The sequence below is a fragment of the Micromys minutus genome (genome assembly GCF_963924665.1).
Source record: "Micromys minutus genome assembly, chromosome: 12".
Lineage (NCBI taxonomy): Eukaryota > Metazoa > Chordata > Mammalia > Rodentia > Muridae > Micromys > Micromys minutus.
The window spans coordinates 894221-911196 of record NC_137981.1 but is presented as its reverse complement, the minus strand read 5'-3'; the positions used below and the strand labels follow the sequence as shown (position 1 = coordinate 911196).

At 38.6% G+C, this 16976-nt stretch overlaps 1 protein-coding gene across 1 annotated transcript in view; it reads left to right on the top strand.

The window, feature by feature from the left end:
• Positions 1 to 16976, top strand: part of CFAP20DC (CFAP20 domain containing) — a gene marked incomplete at both ends in the record, with an annotated part of 221166 nt that overhangs the window by 88841 nt on the left and 115349 nt on the right. Inside the window, one exon of the mRNA XM_080926402.1 lies at positions 1764 to 1920. Coding sequence (XP_080782528.1) covers positions 1764 to 1920 — 157 coding nt within the window. The remainder of the gene's footprint in view (positions 1 to 1763; positions 1921 to 16976) is intronic.

Below are 16976 nucleotides of genomic sequence, written 5' to 3'. Positions count from 1 at the left end.
TCCTCCAGTGAGGGACTGTGGTGTGGAAGCTGAACAAGCTCTTTCCTCCCCAGCATGCTTTTTGTTATCCAGTAGTTTCTGTCACTGAAGTAGAAACCAATGCTAAGACACTAAGCCTTTGGTAACAGTTAAGTAGAAGCCACGTGTCTGCTTCTCGCCCTCAGACAGAGAACTTATGTGTGTTTGTTGTGTATGTCTATATCCCCAGAGGTGAGGCCAGTGCCCAGCACTTGATATTTACACAGTACTTGTGAGGGAAGAATGGCTTTCATTCCTGGTGGCGTGAACTAGTTAAGCTAGAACAGGAACATGTTAAGTTTTTTGGGAACATAATTTACAGAACATACTGCTTTCATAATACACTAATGGATAAAGAAGCCCACACCCCCATTCCATGTGCCCCTGTGCTCTGATCTCACCAGGCCATCAATTTTCACCTGATGGTCCCATCTATTGGAATTGTTCCTTATGTTCTAATTCCCATATCAGCCTTCTGACCAGCCTTTTCACATTGGATGTGCATGAATGACAGACACAAGTCTTTCTCTCAGTGATCCTTTTATTCTGACTTAGCCACAACTCATTCTGAAAAACCTTGGCTGTCACTCAGAACATTCCTACATCAAGGTTGACCAGAACCTAACTTCCCAATGCTCTGCACTTGTACATTATATTTTCAGAATGGCAAAAACATTTGCCTTGTAAACAATCTCAGGTGCTCTTCCTGAGCCTTCACAGCTTAGTTTCACAAGTGTTAGCTGCTCCCCACCCATGCCATAACTTAGCATATTACCATCACCCAGCTATGCTCAAACACACTTCCTCCCCATCTAACTCCGGGCTCTATGCTCCACAAGTGACCATAGAATTCTCATTGCCTAGGAAGGTAACTTTACTGGTGAGACATCTACAACAGATCTTTTTGGTTTAATCAGTAACTCCATGCAATAATTCACTGATCTGTTACTGAGACAATCTTGGGCTCGCCTCCATTTTAAAATCAATATCCTGCCTAGAAAAGCCTTAATTATAAACTGCTTCTAAAAATCATTGATGACTCAAATATTTAAAAGAAGCATGTGGAAGTTTAATGCTACTTCTGTTTTAATTTCAGAAATTATTTTTCTGCTTTTATCCTGCATTCTTAAATTTGTCTTGATTTCACAGTAGTGGTTATTTTTCCTCTTTTTTTATTCAGTTAGACCATAGACTTCATTTGATGAAGTACTAAGAGATCTAATTGTTTAATGGGCTGGAATTAGTACCTGCAAGAGTACTTCAAAATTGGCACACACCCAACATAATTATAAATCCTTTAGAAGAATCTATTTCTGTGTAATAGGTTAATTGCTTGTAAGTAGATAGTACTGGGTACCATTTAACCAAGCTTCTAATTTAATCCCTACTATTTACAAATCAAAACTAAGGTATCTAATTGTAATCAAATTAATCTCCTTGAAAAAAGCAACAGGCTATTTATGGCTAATAATGTTCAAGCTTTAAGTGATGTAGAACCTTTAGCTGCCCAGTAGCTTGGTGCCCACAGACAAGAGAGCTGCTTTCCCAGAGCTGCGGCCGTGGGAGTTCCACAGTCAGGTGATCAGTGTGAAACTCAGATGACGGTGGCTGTGAAGGAGAATCAAGGCCACGTGAGGAAAACATAAGTCAAAACAGAGAGGGCACACTAGAGCCCTTCCCGTGCTGTGAGACCCTGCTCTGTGCAACACACGACCTTAATTTGCATCTGCTTCTCTTGATCTTAGTGGTGCAATCTGTGCATTGACCTGGTCGCCTTCACCAGTGAGATATTCAAAGGAGCAGCTTTCCAGTCGTTGGATGGAATTACTGTCTCTGCTAACTGTAAGCTTCGGAAGATCTTCACTTTAAAATCAAAGCCTCAAGAAACGGCTGATAAAGATGGTATGCTTTCTTTTCAGGTCTGGGGGTCCTTCTTTAGGAGAAATGTAAGAGATAAATATTAATTTAGAATAAAAATGTAGGTTATAGACAGAAAAGATGTTTGCATTGAAAACAGTTTTGATATTAGCTAGACTAATTTGTACTGCCGTCTGCAACGTGCAAGTCTGTCTTTCCCACACCTTGAGCATGTCTGTTGCTCCCACTATGGTGGACACTCTGAAGTTTAAATTCCTCGAGGCTAGGAGTGGTGAGCATTCTTTCATACCTAATACCCTTTTGTACTTTGTACTTGCTCTTTGGAAAACTGTCTGTCTCATCAGCCAACGTCCTGATTGAGCTGATTTGATATTGGTTGTTGTTTTGATATTCAAGGTATTGATCCTCTGTAGATATTCACCCATTCTGGAGGCTGTCTACACTCCACTCACTGTTTGCTTTCTTGTGCACGTGGTTTTTTAATTTTATGCAATCATATTTCTCTACTCTTCTTATTGCTTCCTGGACTAACAGTCCTTTATAGGAAATTCTTGCTGATGCCTATATTTTTGGTGTGATTTCCCAATTTTAATCTCTAACTGCTTTAAGTATTACATTGATGTCCTATATTAATTTTTGTACAGAGTTTAGGGATTCAGTTTCACTTTGTTTTTAATTTCAGGATTCTTTTATGTTAAACAGTTTTGAATAGCATGCATTTGGCACATTATGACATTGCACTGTTTTATGTGTACATAATCCTGTTTTCTCTGTAACATTTTTTGAAGAGGCTGTTTCTTTTTTTTTTTTTTTTTTTTGTGGTTTGGGCATCTTTGTTAAAAATTATTTTGCTAAAGTTGCATGGGCCTAATTATTAATCCTCTGCTCTGCTCTTGTCTCCTGTTCTGTATGTCTGATTTGTACCAGAGTAGGGCTGCTCTGCTCAGATAGATGTCTATGTGGGAGGAGTTACAAGCAGACGTGACAGAAGTGTCACCACTGCCTATTGACTGACAGCATTGTTCTCTCTGCTAAAGATTGTCATCCATGTGTCCATGTTAATTTTACAAGTTGGTTTTTTTTCTAGTAATTTCTCTCTCTCTCTCTCTCTCTCTCTCTCTCTCTCTCTCTCTCTCTCTCTCTCTCCTCCCTCTCTCTCTCTCTCTCTCTCTCTCCCTCTCTCTCTCTCTCTCTCTCTCTCTCTCTCTCTCTCTCTCTCTCTCTCTCTCTGTGTATGGGTGCACACACACACAGGCACACATGTAAGTGGGTACATTGTCTTCATGGGTGTGCATGTGTGCGTGTATAAAAGAAATTATTAAATCAGCTTACTTTGAAATGTACAACGGTTGTCTTATATCTGAGATACTGAGAACCAGGTATCTTGCTTTGTCCCTGAGACTGGGCGCCTTTTCAATTGTGTAGTCCAGGATGATCTCACACAGGAGACAACAGCCACCCAGGAGTTGCTCTGTCCCAGTCTGGCAAAAACACCTAGAGTGAAGGTCCTCTCTCAGTCAGTGACAGAAGCCTGGCCATGCTGATTCCAATAGCAGCAAAGAAACCATCCTCATCCTCATCACCAGCAGCAGCAGCAGGACCAAATGAGCACAGGCAAATTGACTTCCTCCATGAAGCTCCTTTTGTCCATGTCATTATGTGAAGCTGCTTTTTATAAAAAGTAGAATTTCTCTGATAGGGAACTTGCTCTGTAGACCAGCCTGGCCTCAACCTTAGAAATCTACCTGCCTCTGCCTACTGAGGCAGCTTCATTGGATTTTTTAATGTTATTTTATGTGTCTGTTCTTTGAGAATTTCATTGAGATATACAATGTCATTGATATAGCTATTTTTATGATATTAATTGTACTGATCCACAAGCCTGGGAGATATTTCCACCTCTTGTGGTTTAAGCTTTTTGCTGTAGATATTGTTTACTTTCTTAAGTATTTTTTTCCAAGATAATTTGAAGTTATTGTGAATGGGTTGTTTTCCTGGTTCATCTCATTGCACTTCTTGCTTGTACATGTAGATAAACTACTTCTATGTGTTAATTTTTATATTCTCACACTTTGCTGAAGGTGATTTATCAGTTTAAGAAATTTTATGTTAGAATCATTAGACTCTCTTATAGATAGGATCATATTTTCTTCAAATAGAGACCCTGACTTCTTGCTTTCTTGTTCATATTCTTTCATGTAACATCACATGAACTGAGCAGGTTGAACTTGTGTTTTTAGATATATTATTTAAGACAAGAACAAGGAGAGGTATATGGGAGGTTTGGTGGGCGGTGAGGGAAAGGGAAAATAATATAATTATATTATCTCAAAAAAACATTTATTACAAAGTACTAAAAGGTAAATATGTCTTCATGGGACACAGAATTTTATTTTCTGACTATGAAACCCCGTTTGTAAAAATTCAATGTCCAACTTAGCATTTCCTAGCTGCCTTTAGTTCTTTGTATAGGATCCAGGCATGTAGTGTCTGCCTGTCCATCTTTGAATGTCTGTCATTGTTCTTCATGATCAGCTCAGCTGAGACAGTGGTGTGAGTGATGATTTGAGGGGGTAGTTTCTGACATGATGAGGAGAAATAATGTCACAGCAAACGCCCTGTTCCTCTGCCTCTTACAATCTTCCTTCTCATACTTGAGAAATGAACTGAGCCTCAGGTATGGATGTTGTTCTATGCTTGGGATGGGCTCCACAACTCTGCATTTTGATTGGTTATGGTTTTCTTTAATGGTCTCTATTTGTTGAGAATTCTCTTACTATGAGAACATTGTTTGGTGTGGGAAAGGAAGAATAATAAGAAGGGATAACAGGGCACAAGTAATCTGATGCGGAAATGAAAAAAAAAAAAAAAACAGGGGCAGGGGCTCTAAAGGGATGGAGGAATAAATACAGAAGGAAGGAAGGAAATAAAGTAACAATAATGATGTTCAAAAGGTCATGAGAAGCATATTATTAACTACATACCTGAAAAAAACCTATGATAGGAAAGGCTGTGCTTGCAGACCAGACACACAGACTCTTTCCCACATGGACCAGCAGAGAGCCTGGATCACAGGCCCGGTGAGGTCTCGCCTTGTGTTCTCAGAGCTCAGAGAGTGCTTTACTGTGCTCTCTGGAAAAGGGTCCTTTCTGGCCTACAGTGAGGGCCCAGCCTCTGTCATCCAGTCTCAGGATCTGTCCGGGAAAGGCTGTGCTCGAAGATCAGCTCCACAGGTGCTTTTACACCTGGACCAGAGGTGAGCCTGACACATAGGCTCAGGGAGGTCGCACCGGAGTTCTCAGAGAGCAGAGAGTGCTGTCCGCTCTAAAGAAAGGGTCGTTTTTGGCCTAGAGAAAGAGCCAGATCCCTGACAGTAGGACTCAGGACTAGAACAGCCTCACAAGAGCTCCCACACCTGAGCCCAAAAAAACAGAAATGAGTCACTGCCATCAGAACTCACTGCTTGCCCACAAAAAGCTGAACACTCAGAAGCAATTTTCTTTCTGAACCCATGGATTCACAGGAGAGACAGGCACCAGTCACTGACAACAAGACCTATAATCACAGGTAACAAGATGGCAAGAGGAAAGCTAAAGCACTTAAGCAATGGAAACCAAGACAACCTGGTAACATCAGAACCCAGCTCTCCCACCACAGCAAGTACCAAACACACCAGAAAAACAACACTTAGACTTGAAATCATACTTCATGATGATGATGGAGATCTTTGAGAATCATGTGAATAACTTCATGATGATGATGGAGATCTTTGAGAATCATGTGAATAACTCCCTTAAACAATTACAGGAGAACCAGGAGAAATCACTCTTAAGAACTACAGGAAAACACAAGCAAAGAGATGAAGGAATTGAAAAAAGAAATAGAAACAATAAAGAAAACACAAAAAGAGACAACCCTGGAGATAGAAAACCTAAAAAAGAAATCACAAGTCACAGATGCAAGCATCACCAACAGACTACAAGAAAGAGAGAATCTCAGGGGCTGAAAACAACTAGAAAACATAGACAAAACAGTCAGAGAAGATGCAAAAACCAAAAAGCTCCTAACCCAAAATGTTCAGGAGATCCAGGACACAATGAGAAAACCAAACCTAAGGACAATAGGAATAGAAGAGGGTAAAGAATATCAACTAAAAGGCACAGTGAATGTCTTCCAAAAAAATCATAGGACAAAACTTCCCTACCCTTAAGAACTAGATGACCATAAGCATTAAAGAAGCCTACAGAACTCCAAATAGGTTGGACCAGAAAAGAAATTTTTCTCGACACATAACAGTCAAAACACCAAATGTTCACAAGAAAGAAAAAATACTAAAAGCAGTAAGGAAAAAAGGACATGTAACATATAAAGGCAGACTAATCAGAATTACACCGGAATTCTCAACAGAGACTATGAAAGCTAGAAGATCCTGGACAGATATCATACAGATTCTAAAAGAACACAAGTGTCAGCCCAGGTTACTATATCCAGAAAAACTCTCAATTACAGTAGATGGAGAGACCAAGATATTTCAGGACAAAACTAAGTTTGCACAATATCTGACCACACCACAAGGAAAACCCAATACAAGGAGGGAAACTACACCCTAGAAAAAGCAAGAAAATAACTAAGCAAGAAAAACAAAAGAAGAAAGACACACTCTAATAATTCTACCTATAACAACAAAAATAATAGGAAACAATAATCACTATTCCTTAATATGTGTTAACTTAAATGGAATCAATTCCCCAATAAAGGGACATAGACTATCAGACTGGATACATAAACAGGATCCAAATTTTGCTGCATACAGGAAACTCATCTCAGAGACAAAGACAGACACTACCTTAGCATAAAAGGCTGGGAAAAACTCTTCCAAGCAAATGGCCCCTGGAAACAAGCTGGATTAGCCATTCTAATATCAAATAAAATAGATTTTCAACAAAAAGTTATCAAAAAAGATAACAAAAGACACTTTTTGCTCATTACAGGAAAAATCTATTAAGATGAATTCTCAATCCTAAACATCTATGCTCTAAATACAAGAGCACCCATATTCATAAAAGAAACCCAACTAAAGCCCAAAACATATATTGCACCACACACAATAATAGTGGGAGATTTCAACACCACACTCTCATCAATGGACAGATCATGGAAGCAGAAACTGAACAGAGACACAGTGACACTAGCAGAGGTTATGAACCAATTGGAATTAACAGACATTTACAGGACATTTCATACTAAAACAAAAGAATATACCTTTTTCTCTGCACCTCACAGCACCTTCTCCAAAACTGACCATATAATTGGTCACAAAACAAGTCTCAACAGATATAAGAAGATTGAAATACTCCCATGCATCCTATCAGATCACCAGGGACTAATGTTGGTCTTTAAGAACAACAATGACAACAAAAATATACACATGGAAGCTAAACAATGCTCTACTCAGCAATAACATGGTCAAAGAAGCAATAAAGAAATTAAGGATTTTTTAGAATTTAATGAAAATGAAAGCATAACATACCCAAACGTATGGGATGCAAGGAAAGCAGTACTAAAAGGAAAACTCATAGCTCTGAGTGCTTCCAAAAAGAAACTGGAGAGAGCATAAACTAGCAACTTGACAGCACAGCTGAAAGCTCTAGAACAAAAAGAAGCAGATACACCCAAGAGGAGTAGACAAAAAGAAATAATCAAACTCAGAGCAGAAATCAACCAAACAGAAACAAAAAGAACCATACAAAGAACAAAACCAGGAGCTGGTTCTTGGAGAAAATCAACAGGATTGATAAAACCTTAGCCAGCCTAACTAGAGGGCACAGAGAGAGAGAGTATCCAAATGAGCAAAATCAGAAACGAAAGGGGAGACATAAGGACAGAAACTGAGGAAATTCAAGAAATCATCAGATCCTACTACAAAAGCCTATACTCAAAAAAAAAAAAAAAAAAAAAACCCTGGAAAATCTGGAGTAATTTAATAAATTTCTAGATTCTGGATGCAGGGATGGTTCAATAAATGGAAATCCATCATCATAATCTGCCATATAAATAACCCAAAGGGAAAAAAAAACACATGGTCATCTATCTCACTAGATGCTGAGAAAGCATTTGACAAAATTCAACACCCTTTCATGTTAAAAGTCTTGGAAAGAACAGGAATCCAAGGCCCATACCTAAACATAATATACTTAAATGACCTCAAAAATTCTACCAGAAAGGTTTTACAACTGATAAACAACTTTAGCAAAGTGACTGGATATGAAATTAACTCAAATCAGTAACCTTCCTCTACTCAAAGGACAAACATGCTGAGAAAGAAATTAGGGAAAAGATACCCTTCACAATAGTCACAAACAATATGAAATACCTTGGTGTGACTCTAAGCAAGTGAAAGGCATGTATGACAAGAACTTCAAATCTCTGAAGAAGGAAATTGAAGAAGATCTCAGAAAATGGAAAGATCTCCCATGCTCGTGGATTGGAAGGATCAACATTATAAAAATGGCCATCTTACCAAATGCAATCTACAGACTCAATGCAATTCCCATCAAAATTCAAACCCAATTCTTCATAGAGTTGGAAAGAACAAATTGCAAATTCATATGGAATAACAGAAAACCTAGAATATCAAAATCTGTACTCAACAACAAGAAAACATCTACAGGAATCACCATCCCTGACCTCAAGCTATATTACAAAGCAATTGTGTTAATAAAACACTGCATGGTACTGGTACAGAGATAGGCACATGGATCAATGGAAGAGAATAGAAAATCCAGAAATGAACTCTCATGCATATGGTCACTTGATCTTTGACAAAGGAGCTGAAAACATTCAATGGAAAAAGAACAGCCTCTTGAACAAATGGTGTTGGTTCAACTGGCACTCAGCATGCAGAAGAATGAAAGTAGATCCTTTTTTATCCCCTTGTACAATGCTCAAATGAAAGTGGATCAATTCTTAGGCAAATGGATAGATCTAGAGAATATCATCCTGAGTGAGGTAGCCCAATCACAAAAGAACAGACATGATATGCTGTCATTGATAATTGGATACTAGCCCCAGAAAGCTCTGCATACCCAAGAAACAACTCTCAGACTATATGAAACTCAAAAATAGAAAGGCCAAAATATGGAAGCCTCAGGCCTTCTTAAAAAAAATAAATAAGTGTATAACACCCTCTCAGAGTGTGGTTCACCTAGAACTTAAATCATTAATAATTCAAGAGCTAGGAATATAGCCTTGTGGTAATCTTTGTATTAAAATTATTATGTTTAATCTTTACACACCAAGAAAACTTTAACTATTTCCATGTTTTTGTTTTGTTTTACATGTACTTTGTGGTTATGATAACTAGTAAGATTTAAATGCATACTATCAAACCTTTAAAAAAAATCAGGTACTGACAAAAATATATTCATATGGTTATATGCAAAAGTGCTTTTAAAAATCTGTATATTTTTCTCTGCTTTTTAAAATGAAGTTGTTTAAATAAAAAGAAAAGCACTGTGCTACAGGGGAAAAAGGCGCTATGATAAATGTAGTAAGTCTGTACAGAATATAGTTTAAATGCCATATACTCCCCTGGACTGGCAGTGTTCCTTCTCTTCAAGAGCCATAGACCATCTACCACAAGCCCCAAGATTTGAGTTGCTTGTCGGGTTGTCCAAGAGACTTCCAAGACATTCTAGACTGTTGCTGTTGCTCTTTGTTGCTTCTCAGAGGTTGAAGGTCTGTCTATTGCTGAAGACATATACTTCAGACATAGAGCCCAGAATCCCCTGATCTGGAATTAACCTGAATGCCTCTTCCATGAATACTACGCTTCATGGTACCAGAAGTCACAGTATAAGCTTCCAAAGGACGGAACCAACAGCCATGTGAGCCACAATAGTGACTAGTATGGCAGGGTAACCTTAGTGCTTTATTAGTGGGTTCATCCTTTGGTGATAATCAAGAACTCTCCTACTGACCATCAGCCCCACTCAACAAGAGGGAAATGATGCCGGGTACTACCCAGGGCTAGTGAAGTCATGGGTCGTGGAGAACTTCACTGCCATTCTACTCAAGCAGCAGCATCTGTAACTACACTGTCCTCATCCCCACAGGTAATAGTACCATTGTATATTATTAAACATATATACATATACAGTATTTTTATTTGTTCTTGGAGAATTCCACCCCACTGAACTCCTGCTATCCACCCTCACACCATCTCTGTATCTTGCTACATGCTACCAGCTCATCCATATCCCTCACTGCTCTATTCATAGTATCTAAGAAATGGAAACAGACTACCTTGTCCATCAACCAATGAATGGATGATAAAAATGTGATACATGCATTTCATAAAATTTTATTTAAAAATAAGTGATCTTTTTATGTATTCTGTGTTTGGTTTGCAAATGTTTTATTGAGAAATGTCTTATCTGTGTGCATCAGGAAGATTGGGATATATTCTTTTCATATGTATATGTTTATTCATTTTTGCAGAAGTAGTACTGAATTTATAAAATTAATTTGATATTGTTCTTATTTTATTTGACAAAATTGTTTGATGGAAATTGATGTTTAGTTTTTCTTCAAAGGTATGACAGAATTTAGTAACAAATTGATCTGAGCGTGGAGTTTTTAGTTTCTTAGCATGTTATTACTACTTTGATCTCATAATTCACTGCAGGTGAATTATATATTTATAATTGATAGATAATGTGTGTCTAGATTTTTTTTCTAAATTTTGCAGTTCAGCAAGCAAAACCACAAAGCATACAAAAACTCATCAAATTTGAACAACACACTATTAAATAATGCTGGTCAATGGGAAAAACAAACACAAGAAGAACATGTGAAAATCATGAATTGAGTGTAAACAAAGGCACAGCCCACCAGACCATATGAGCACAGTGAAAGTGTTACTTAGGGGAAGTTTATAAATATAAATGCCTACCTCAATAACTGAAATTTCAAATTTATGTCTTTTAAAATTTTTATTTTTATGTGTGTGTGTTATTTGTCCTTACTCAATCCCAGAAGAGGGAATAAGATTCCATGATGGATGGCTGTGAACCACTATGCGGTTTTTAGTAAATGAACTCAACAGTCCTGTAAGAGCCACCGGTACTCTTAACCTCTGAGCCATATCTCCAGCTTATCAAGTGTGTATCTTAATGGTGCACATCAAGATTTTGGAGAAGCAGGAATAAGCCAAACCCAAAAACAATGTAAAGAAATAATATAAATAGGGCAAGTTTAATGATAAGGAAACAAAACAGAGAAATGGAACAAATACTTGGCTCCAAAGAAAACTAAATAAACTGGGTATATGTGACTGGCGATGCTGACCTGGAGAGAGTGAGGTTGAGACCCTCAGGAGTTAGGACCGCTCTTTCCCTTTCCTTAACCCTGTGTGCTCAGGCACGTGAACTCTACCTCTTCCCCCTCTGAGAGCAGTCACATGGTCTTTGGCCAAATTACAGATTTAATTTCCTCTCTCCTAATAAGAAATTCCTCATGCAAATGAAGCATTTTCAGCATCTCCACCCTAGCCAATAATGTATACACACCCTGAAAATCCCTACCAACTCCTCAAGATCTATATAACCCTAGGTCATCCCAATAAAGGTGAGCTGTCTCACTGAAGCTGATCCCAGAAGTTAATCTGCCATTCTGAACCCTGCCTCCACACCCCCAAACCCTCTCCCCATCCCTGCTCCCTTTACCTTCATGGACCAGTGGCCAACAACTCATAAGGAAGGGAAGACCCACACTAAACAAATTGACAACCCTTAGACAATTATCCAAAAAAATATACAAATTAATAAAATTAGAAATGAGAAGAAGAATATTGTAGCAGACAACAGTGAAATTCAGAGGACTGTTAAAGGAATATATTGAAGATGTAAATTCCTGGAAGTTGGAAAAGCTCTGATGTGTTTTTAACATTATCCACGCCTTTGGGGTAGTATTTTTCATTTCAGTGGTTTGATTTATTCTAATAAAGTAATTTTGCTCATAATCATATTAATTTGTTCTGGACCAAATGAGTTTACTACATCTTAATACAACAAAAGCATGTCCGTGTTTCATGTTTGTTTTTTTTTGTTTTGTTTTGTTTTTTTGTATAAGATAGTACTTCCATCTCAGCTGGGATTTAGTTGCAAACAGAATTCTCTTTAGGTGGCTGAAAAAGTAGAGGAATATTTTTTTTCAAAAACTGGCCAATGTGTATTATATCAAGGATTCCCAGCAAAGCAGGCTTGTGGTCTCCAGCCAGGAATAAATCTGGCTCCCTCCTACCAGACAACTGTTCTGCAGATGTTATCCCTCGCCCCAAAGCTACTGCAGCTGTGCACACTCCCTAAGCCATAAGTCCACAATTCCGACTGGACTCTGGGTTCTGGAGTTTCTGGTATAGCAGCCGCTGTCTTGCCAGCCACACCAGAAGTAGATTTCTTCTTAATGCTTCTCTGTATTTAGAAGCATGTTATAATTGTCTGATCTGTGGAGCCCAAAGGAGGCTATATGGGTTTTTTGTTTTGTTTTTTTTTTGTTTTGTTTTGCAAAGCAGGACACATTGTATGGGAAAGCCACCAAATTAAGAAGGATATGCAGATGACGGGGAATCTACAGCTCTATAACTTCCTTGCTCTCTTCTTACTCTGCATTTGGTTCATGTAGTGATTTGACAGCAATAATAATTTCCTATTGAATGTGTTAGAAATAGAAAGAAACTTGAGTTCTTCCTCACATTATTTGTATAAAGACTAAAATATGTGTATTATTGTTAACTTGATTAAAATAATCAGCAGATTACTCGATTATCTACTACTTACATGTGAATACACACACTTGCTATAAGGGTTATAAACAACAAAAACTATTGAAGGAATACTAATGTTTCCCTTCTCGTTTCTCCTGGGATTATTTCACTAAAAATCAGTTCCTCTAGAAACTGGAAGCAGAGCTGCACATGTGCACTCTAGACCTGTCTTCCTCCTTGATGTGACTCTTTCACGGGGAATTGTGCACATACATGGCATGTCATGGTAAACATAGCTGTGCACATTGACAGTTCCCCAGAGAGATCAGAAGCCGATCACAACCTGCTCACCTTGTGTATTACTCAGAGGCTGCAGTTGAAGATATTGTAAAAGGCAGAAGCCCTCTAATAAGATGCTACATACACTATCCATCAGCTCAGAGGAAGCTGATCACATCCTAATTAATACAAAGAAAAGAGGAGGCCCAGCAAGCTAAATGCATGTTTTCATATCTGATCCGTTTTCAAGCTCTCATCAAATTATGATACAGAAAAAACAATGTAAGATATAAATGCATAGAATGTTGCATGGGAGAAGAGAAAATACCCTTTTAAAGGAGCCTCTACATTTTTTAAGCTGAGGGAGTGTCTTAGGGGAACACATAAATCTGAAGCCTACTGATTGTCATAGGGTAAGGGATATAACTAAAGATCAGGAAAGTGGTCACTGGTCCACATGGCCTAGGAGGGCTTTCCTTCTCTGTCTGTAGAGAACCACACAGCAGATGTGTTCCCTGAAGAAACTGAGCTTTGAATTCAGGTTCATAAGGAACATGACTCGAGTAACAGCTGAAAGGAAGAAGGAATTCTGGGCTGGGGAGTTTTATCTGTGAGTCAGTAAGTTTATATAAAAAGTGATTAATTCTTCGGTTATCTTCCATAAGCATTTCATTGAAGCACAGCTGTCCTCATGTCAACACTCTGTGTGGACACAGAAGCGTGTGCATAGTTTACATGTGCCCTCTGTGGAGTCACAGCAAGGCGAATACATTTCTCTATTTCTCTAACCACCATTCTGGTCAAGAAATCTGAGCATTGAAAAGATCGTGAACATGCCACTGTCCTCACACAGTCCTGGCTTCTGAACCCTCCCTTCTGTCAGATTAATTGCAGCTGTTTTTGAACTTAAGGGAACTAGGATCACAGGACCCTGTACCTTCACTGTGAACCTGTCTGTGCCGTATGTCTCTGTAGTGTGCTACTTACACACTGTATTCTGTGATGTGTACTGAACAGCCCTGACTTGGTTATTATTCCTGGGCTGTTGTGAGCAATATTGCTGGAGAAAGTCTTCTCTGGTCAGAGCTCCTAGGTAGAGCCTTGTGGTTGTTGTTGTTGTTGTTGTTGTTGTTGTTGTTGTTGTTGTTGTTGTTGTGAGCATTTGCCTATAGATAAATGCCAAACACTTCTCATTCTTCAGGTATCCATATTGATTTTAGAATTTTACTTGATTTTTAAAAGTAGCTTCCATTATTCTAAAAGAATTCTTCATCTTATTATCAAATTTATCAGGCACATTAATGAAAGCTATTTTTTAAATTCATGTCTCATAATTTCATTATCTGAATTCATTTGTTATAAAATCTCAATGTGTTCTCTGGGCTTTGTCCCTTTTTTAAGTTTTGTATATGCAGTAAACGGTATGATATGACTGGTGTGGTATCTCCATACCTGGATATGATTGTGTGTAATCCTCATGCCTGTCTCACCTGTTGTCATCTGCCACCATCTGCCTCATCCTTGCTCGTCTCTTAGGCCACCAAATAGTCTCACCTTCTACTTTGATGTCATGTATGTTCCATTTCTCTCTCTCTCTTCCCCCACTTACCATCTTTGTCCTCCTCTATCAAGGTCCCCTTTGAAGTTTCCCCCCCCCCCCTCTCTCTCTCTCACACACACACACACACACACACACAATTAAATTTAATAAGTCCACATATGACAGAAAACTACCAGTATTTTTATTTCTGTGTCTGGCTTCTTTTATAAGATAATAATTTACAGTTCCACCCATTTTCCTATAAATGTCATGATTTATTATTTTTACAGCTGGTTAAAGTTCTATTTTGTTTAGATACTAAATATTCTGTATACATTCATATGCATTCCTATGTTGGTTCTATTCCTTAGCTGATGTGAAAAGCAAAAACGATAAACATAGATGTGCAAGTATCTCTGTGACGTGCTAACTACAGGATGTTTGGATGAATTCCTGGGACTGGTTTGTCTGGGCTGCACGGCAGCTCTATTGTCTTGAGCAACTGCTGCACTGATGTCTATATTGGCTGCACCATTTTCCATTCACACCAACTGAGTGTAAAAGGTCTTCCTTGCCCACATTCTCACCAACAGTCCTCACTCACAGTCCCCGTGTCACTGAGATTGGGATGAGATGGAAGCTCAGTGTAGCTTTAGTTAGTATTTCACTAATGATGATGGTGTAGGAGTTATGCTGTAGATGTATTTATATCCAGAGAGTGTGAAGGTGTGTGTGAGTGTGTGTGTAAATGAGTGTGTATATGAGTGTGTGTGAGTGTGTGTGTGTTAGTGTGTGTGTATGAGTGTGTGTGTGAGTATGTGTATGAGTGTGTGTGTGTGTGAGTGTGTGTATGAGTGTGTATGTGAGTATGTGTGTGTGAGAGAGTGTGTATGAGTGTGTGTGAGTATGTGTGTGTGAATGTGTGTGAGTGTGTGTGTGTGTGAGTGTGTGTGTCAGTGTGTGTGTGTCTGTGTACCTGAGCACAGGTAACCAGCCATGTGGCAGAATGTAGATTAGAATAAATGGGTTATTTTAAGTTATGAACTAGTCAGAGAAGAGCCTAGCTATATGGCAAAGGTATTTGTAAATATATTTTGACTCTGAGTCTTATTTCTGGTAGCCTGGGGTTGAGAGGAAAACCCACCTAACTTCTACACTGTTGAGCTGAATATTTTGGAGTTTTCTTTTAAATCCATTTTACCCATGGTCTAGTTAAAGTATGGCATTTCTTCGTTGAGTATTAAAGGTCTGAGTAAGCTATTGAGTTCACCCACTAATGGTGACTGTCTAGCCCCGGAGCTGCTTTGCCATCCCATGCATACTTTCCTGCTGTCACTTGAAGTGTGTACTTGTTGCAGAGTGCTCAGGCACTTGTGTTCTCAGATACATTAGTTGTTACTTAACTGCACTTAATCATCCCAATGTTTTTATATCCTCTTCTGGGTATGAGCTTCCAGAAGGCTGCTCTGGCCTCCCACTAGATTTCAAGCCAATCGAGAGTGGCCACCTGTATGTAATAAGTACATCTCAGTGAGTGCACTCAGCAGAATGACAACATGCTCTCTATTATTTCTAATTTAGAGCCATTTAACTCTATGTAAGCTCTCTGCTATTTTTCATAATTAGTCCTAAGTTTAAAACTGAACTATAAATGCTAAAAATAAATAAAATAAAATGACTTAGTAATTAGCCTGAAGGAGGGAAACCAGTAGGATGTAAGTGGTAGGAAGATGAGTTAATTTTCGCTTTGCCCTATGGTCAGAAAGCGCCTTTATAGTTTATTCATGAAAGTGAGACTAAGGCCTCATTACAGACCAATGTCCCATGAAGTCTGACAACAACATTGTGAGCCAAATTTCTTAAGTTGGCACAATTGTTTGTGTTGGGCACTTCCACAAAATACATGAGGCAACCAAGGTAGGAAGAAAAAGTTTGTTCGGGCTCACAGTTTGGTAGGGTTTACTGTATGGCCAATTAGTTTTGTTGTTGTGGGCTTGTGGCAAAACAGCAAACTCATTATGGAAGCTTCCATACGGTGTGCCATGTTGGAACACCGAAACCTTTATCCATGGCCTAGTTTAACATCAGAGCTAACCAATGATTAGTCTTCATTAAGTAATTTCTCTCAGAGAATGATTTAAGTTGTAAGAGTGCTTAGAGAAAAAGGAACAGGTAACTTTCGTGTTAACCATGTTCCTACAGGAGTTAAACAGGAGTTTTGTCATAGTTTGTCTGCCATCACAGAATGTCGGGGATGTGGAGTTGTACCACCATCAAACCTCTCCTGAGCCAGCCTGGGCTACATCATAAAACCACATCTCAATATAACAAATAAGGAAAATGTGCCGAGTTTCTGTCCTCCAGGATTTCTGACTAACCCCTGGTAGTTCTAAGCTCAGCTCTGTGTTGCCTCTCTGGGCTTTGTATTCCATCCTATTCACACGAACTCTTTCATACAGAGTTCATGATTTCTCTTTATGGGATTCAGTATATAGT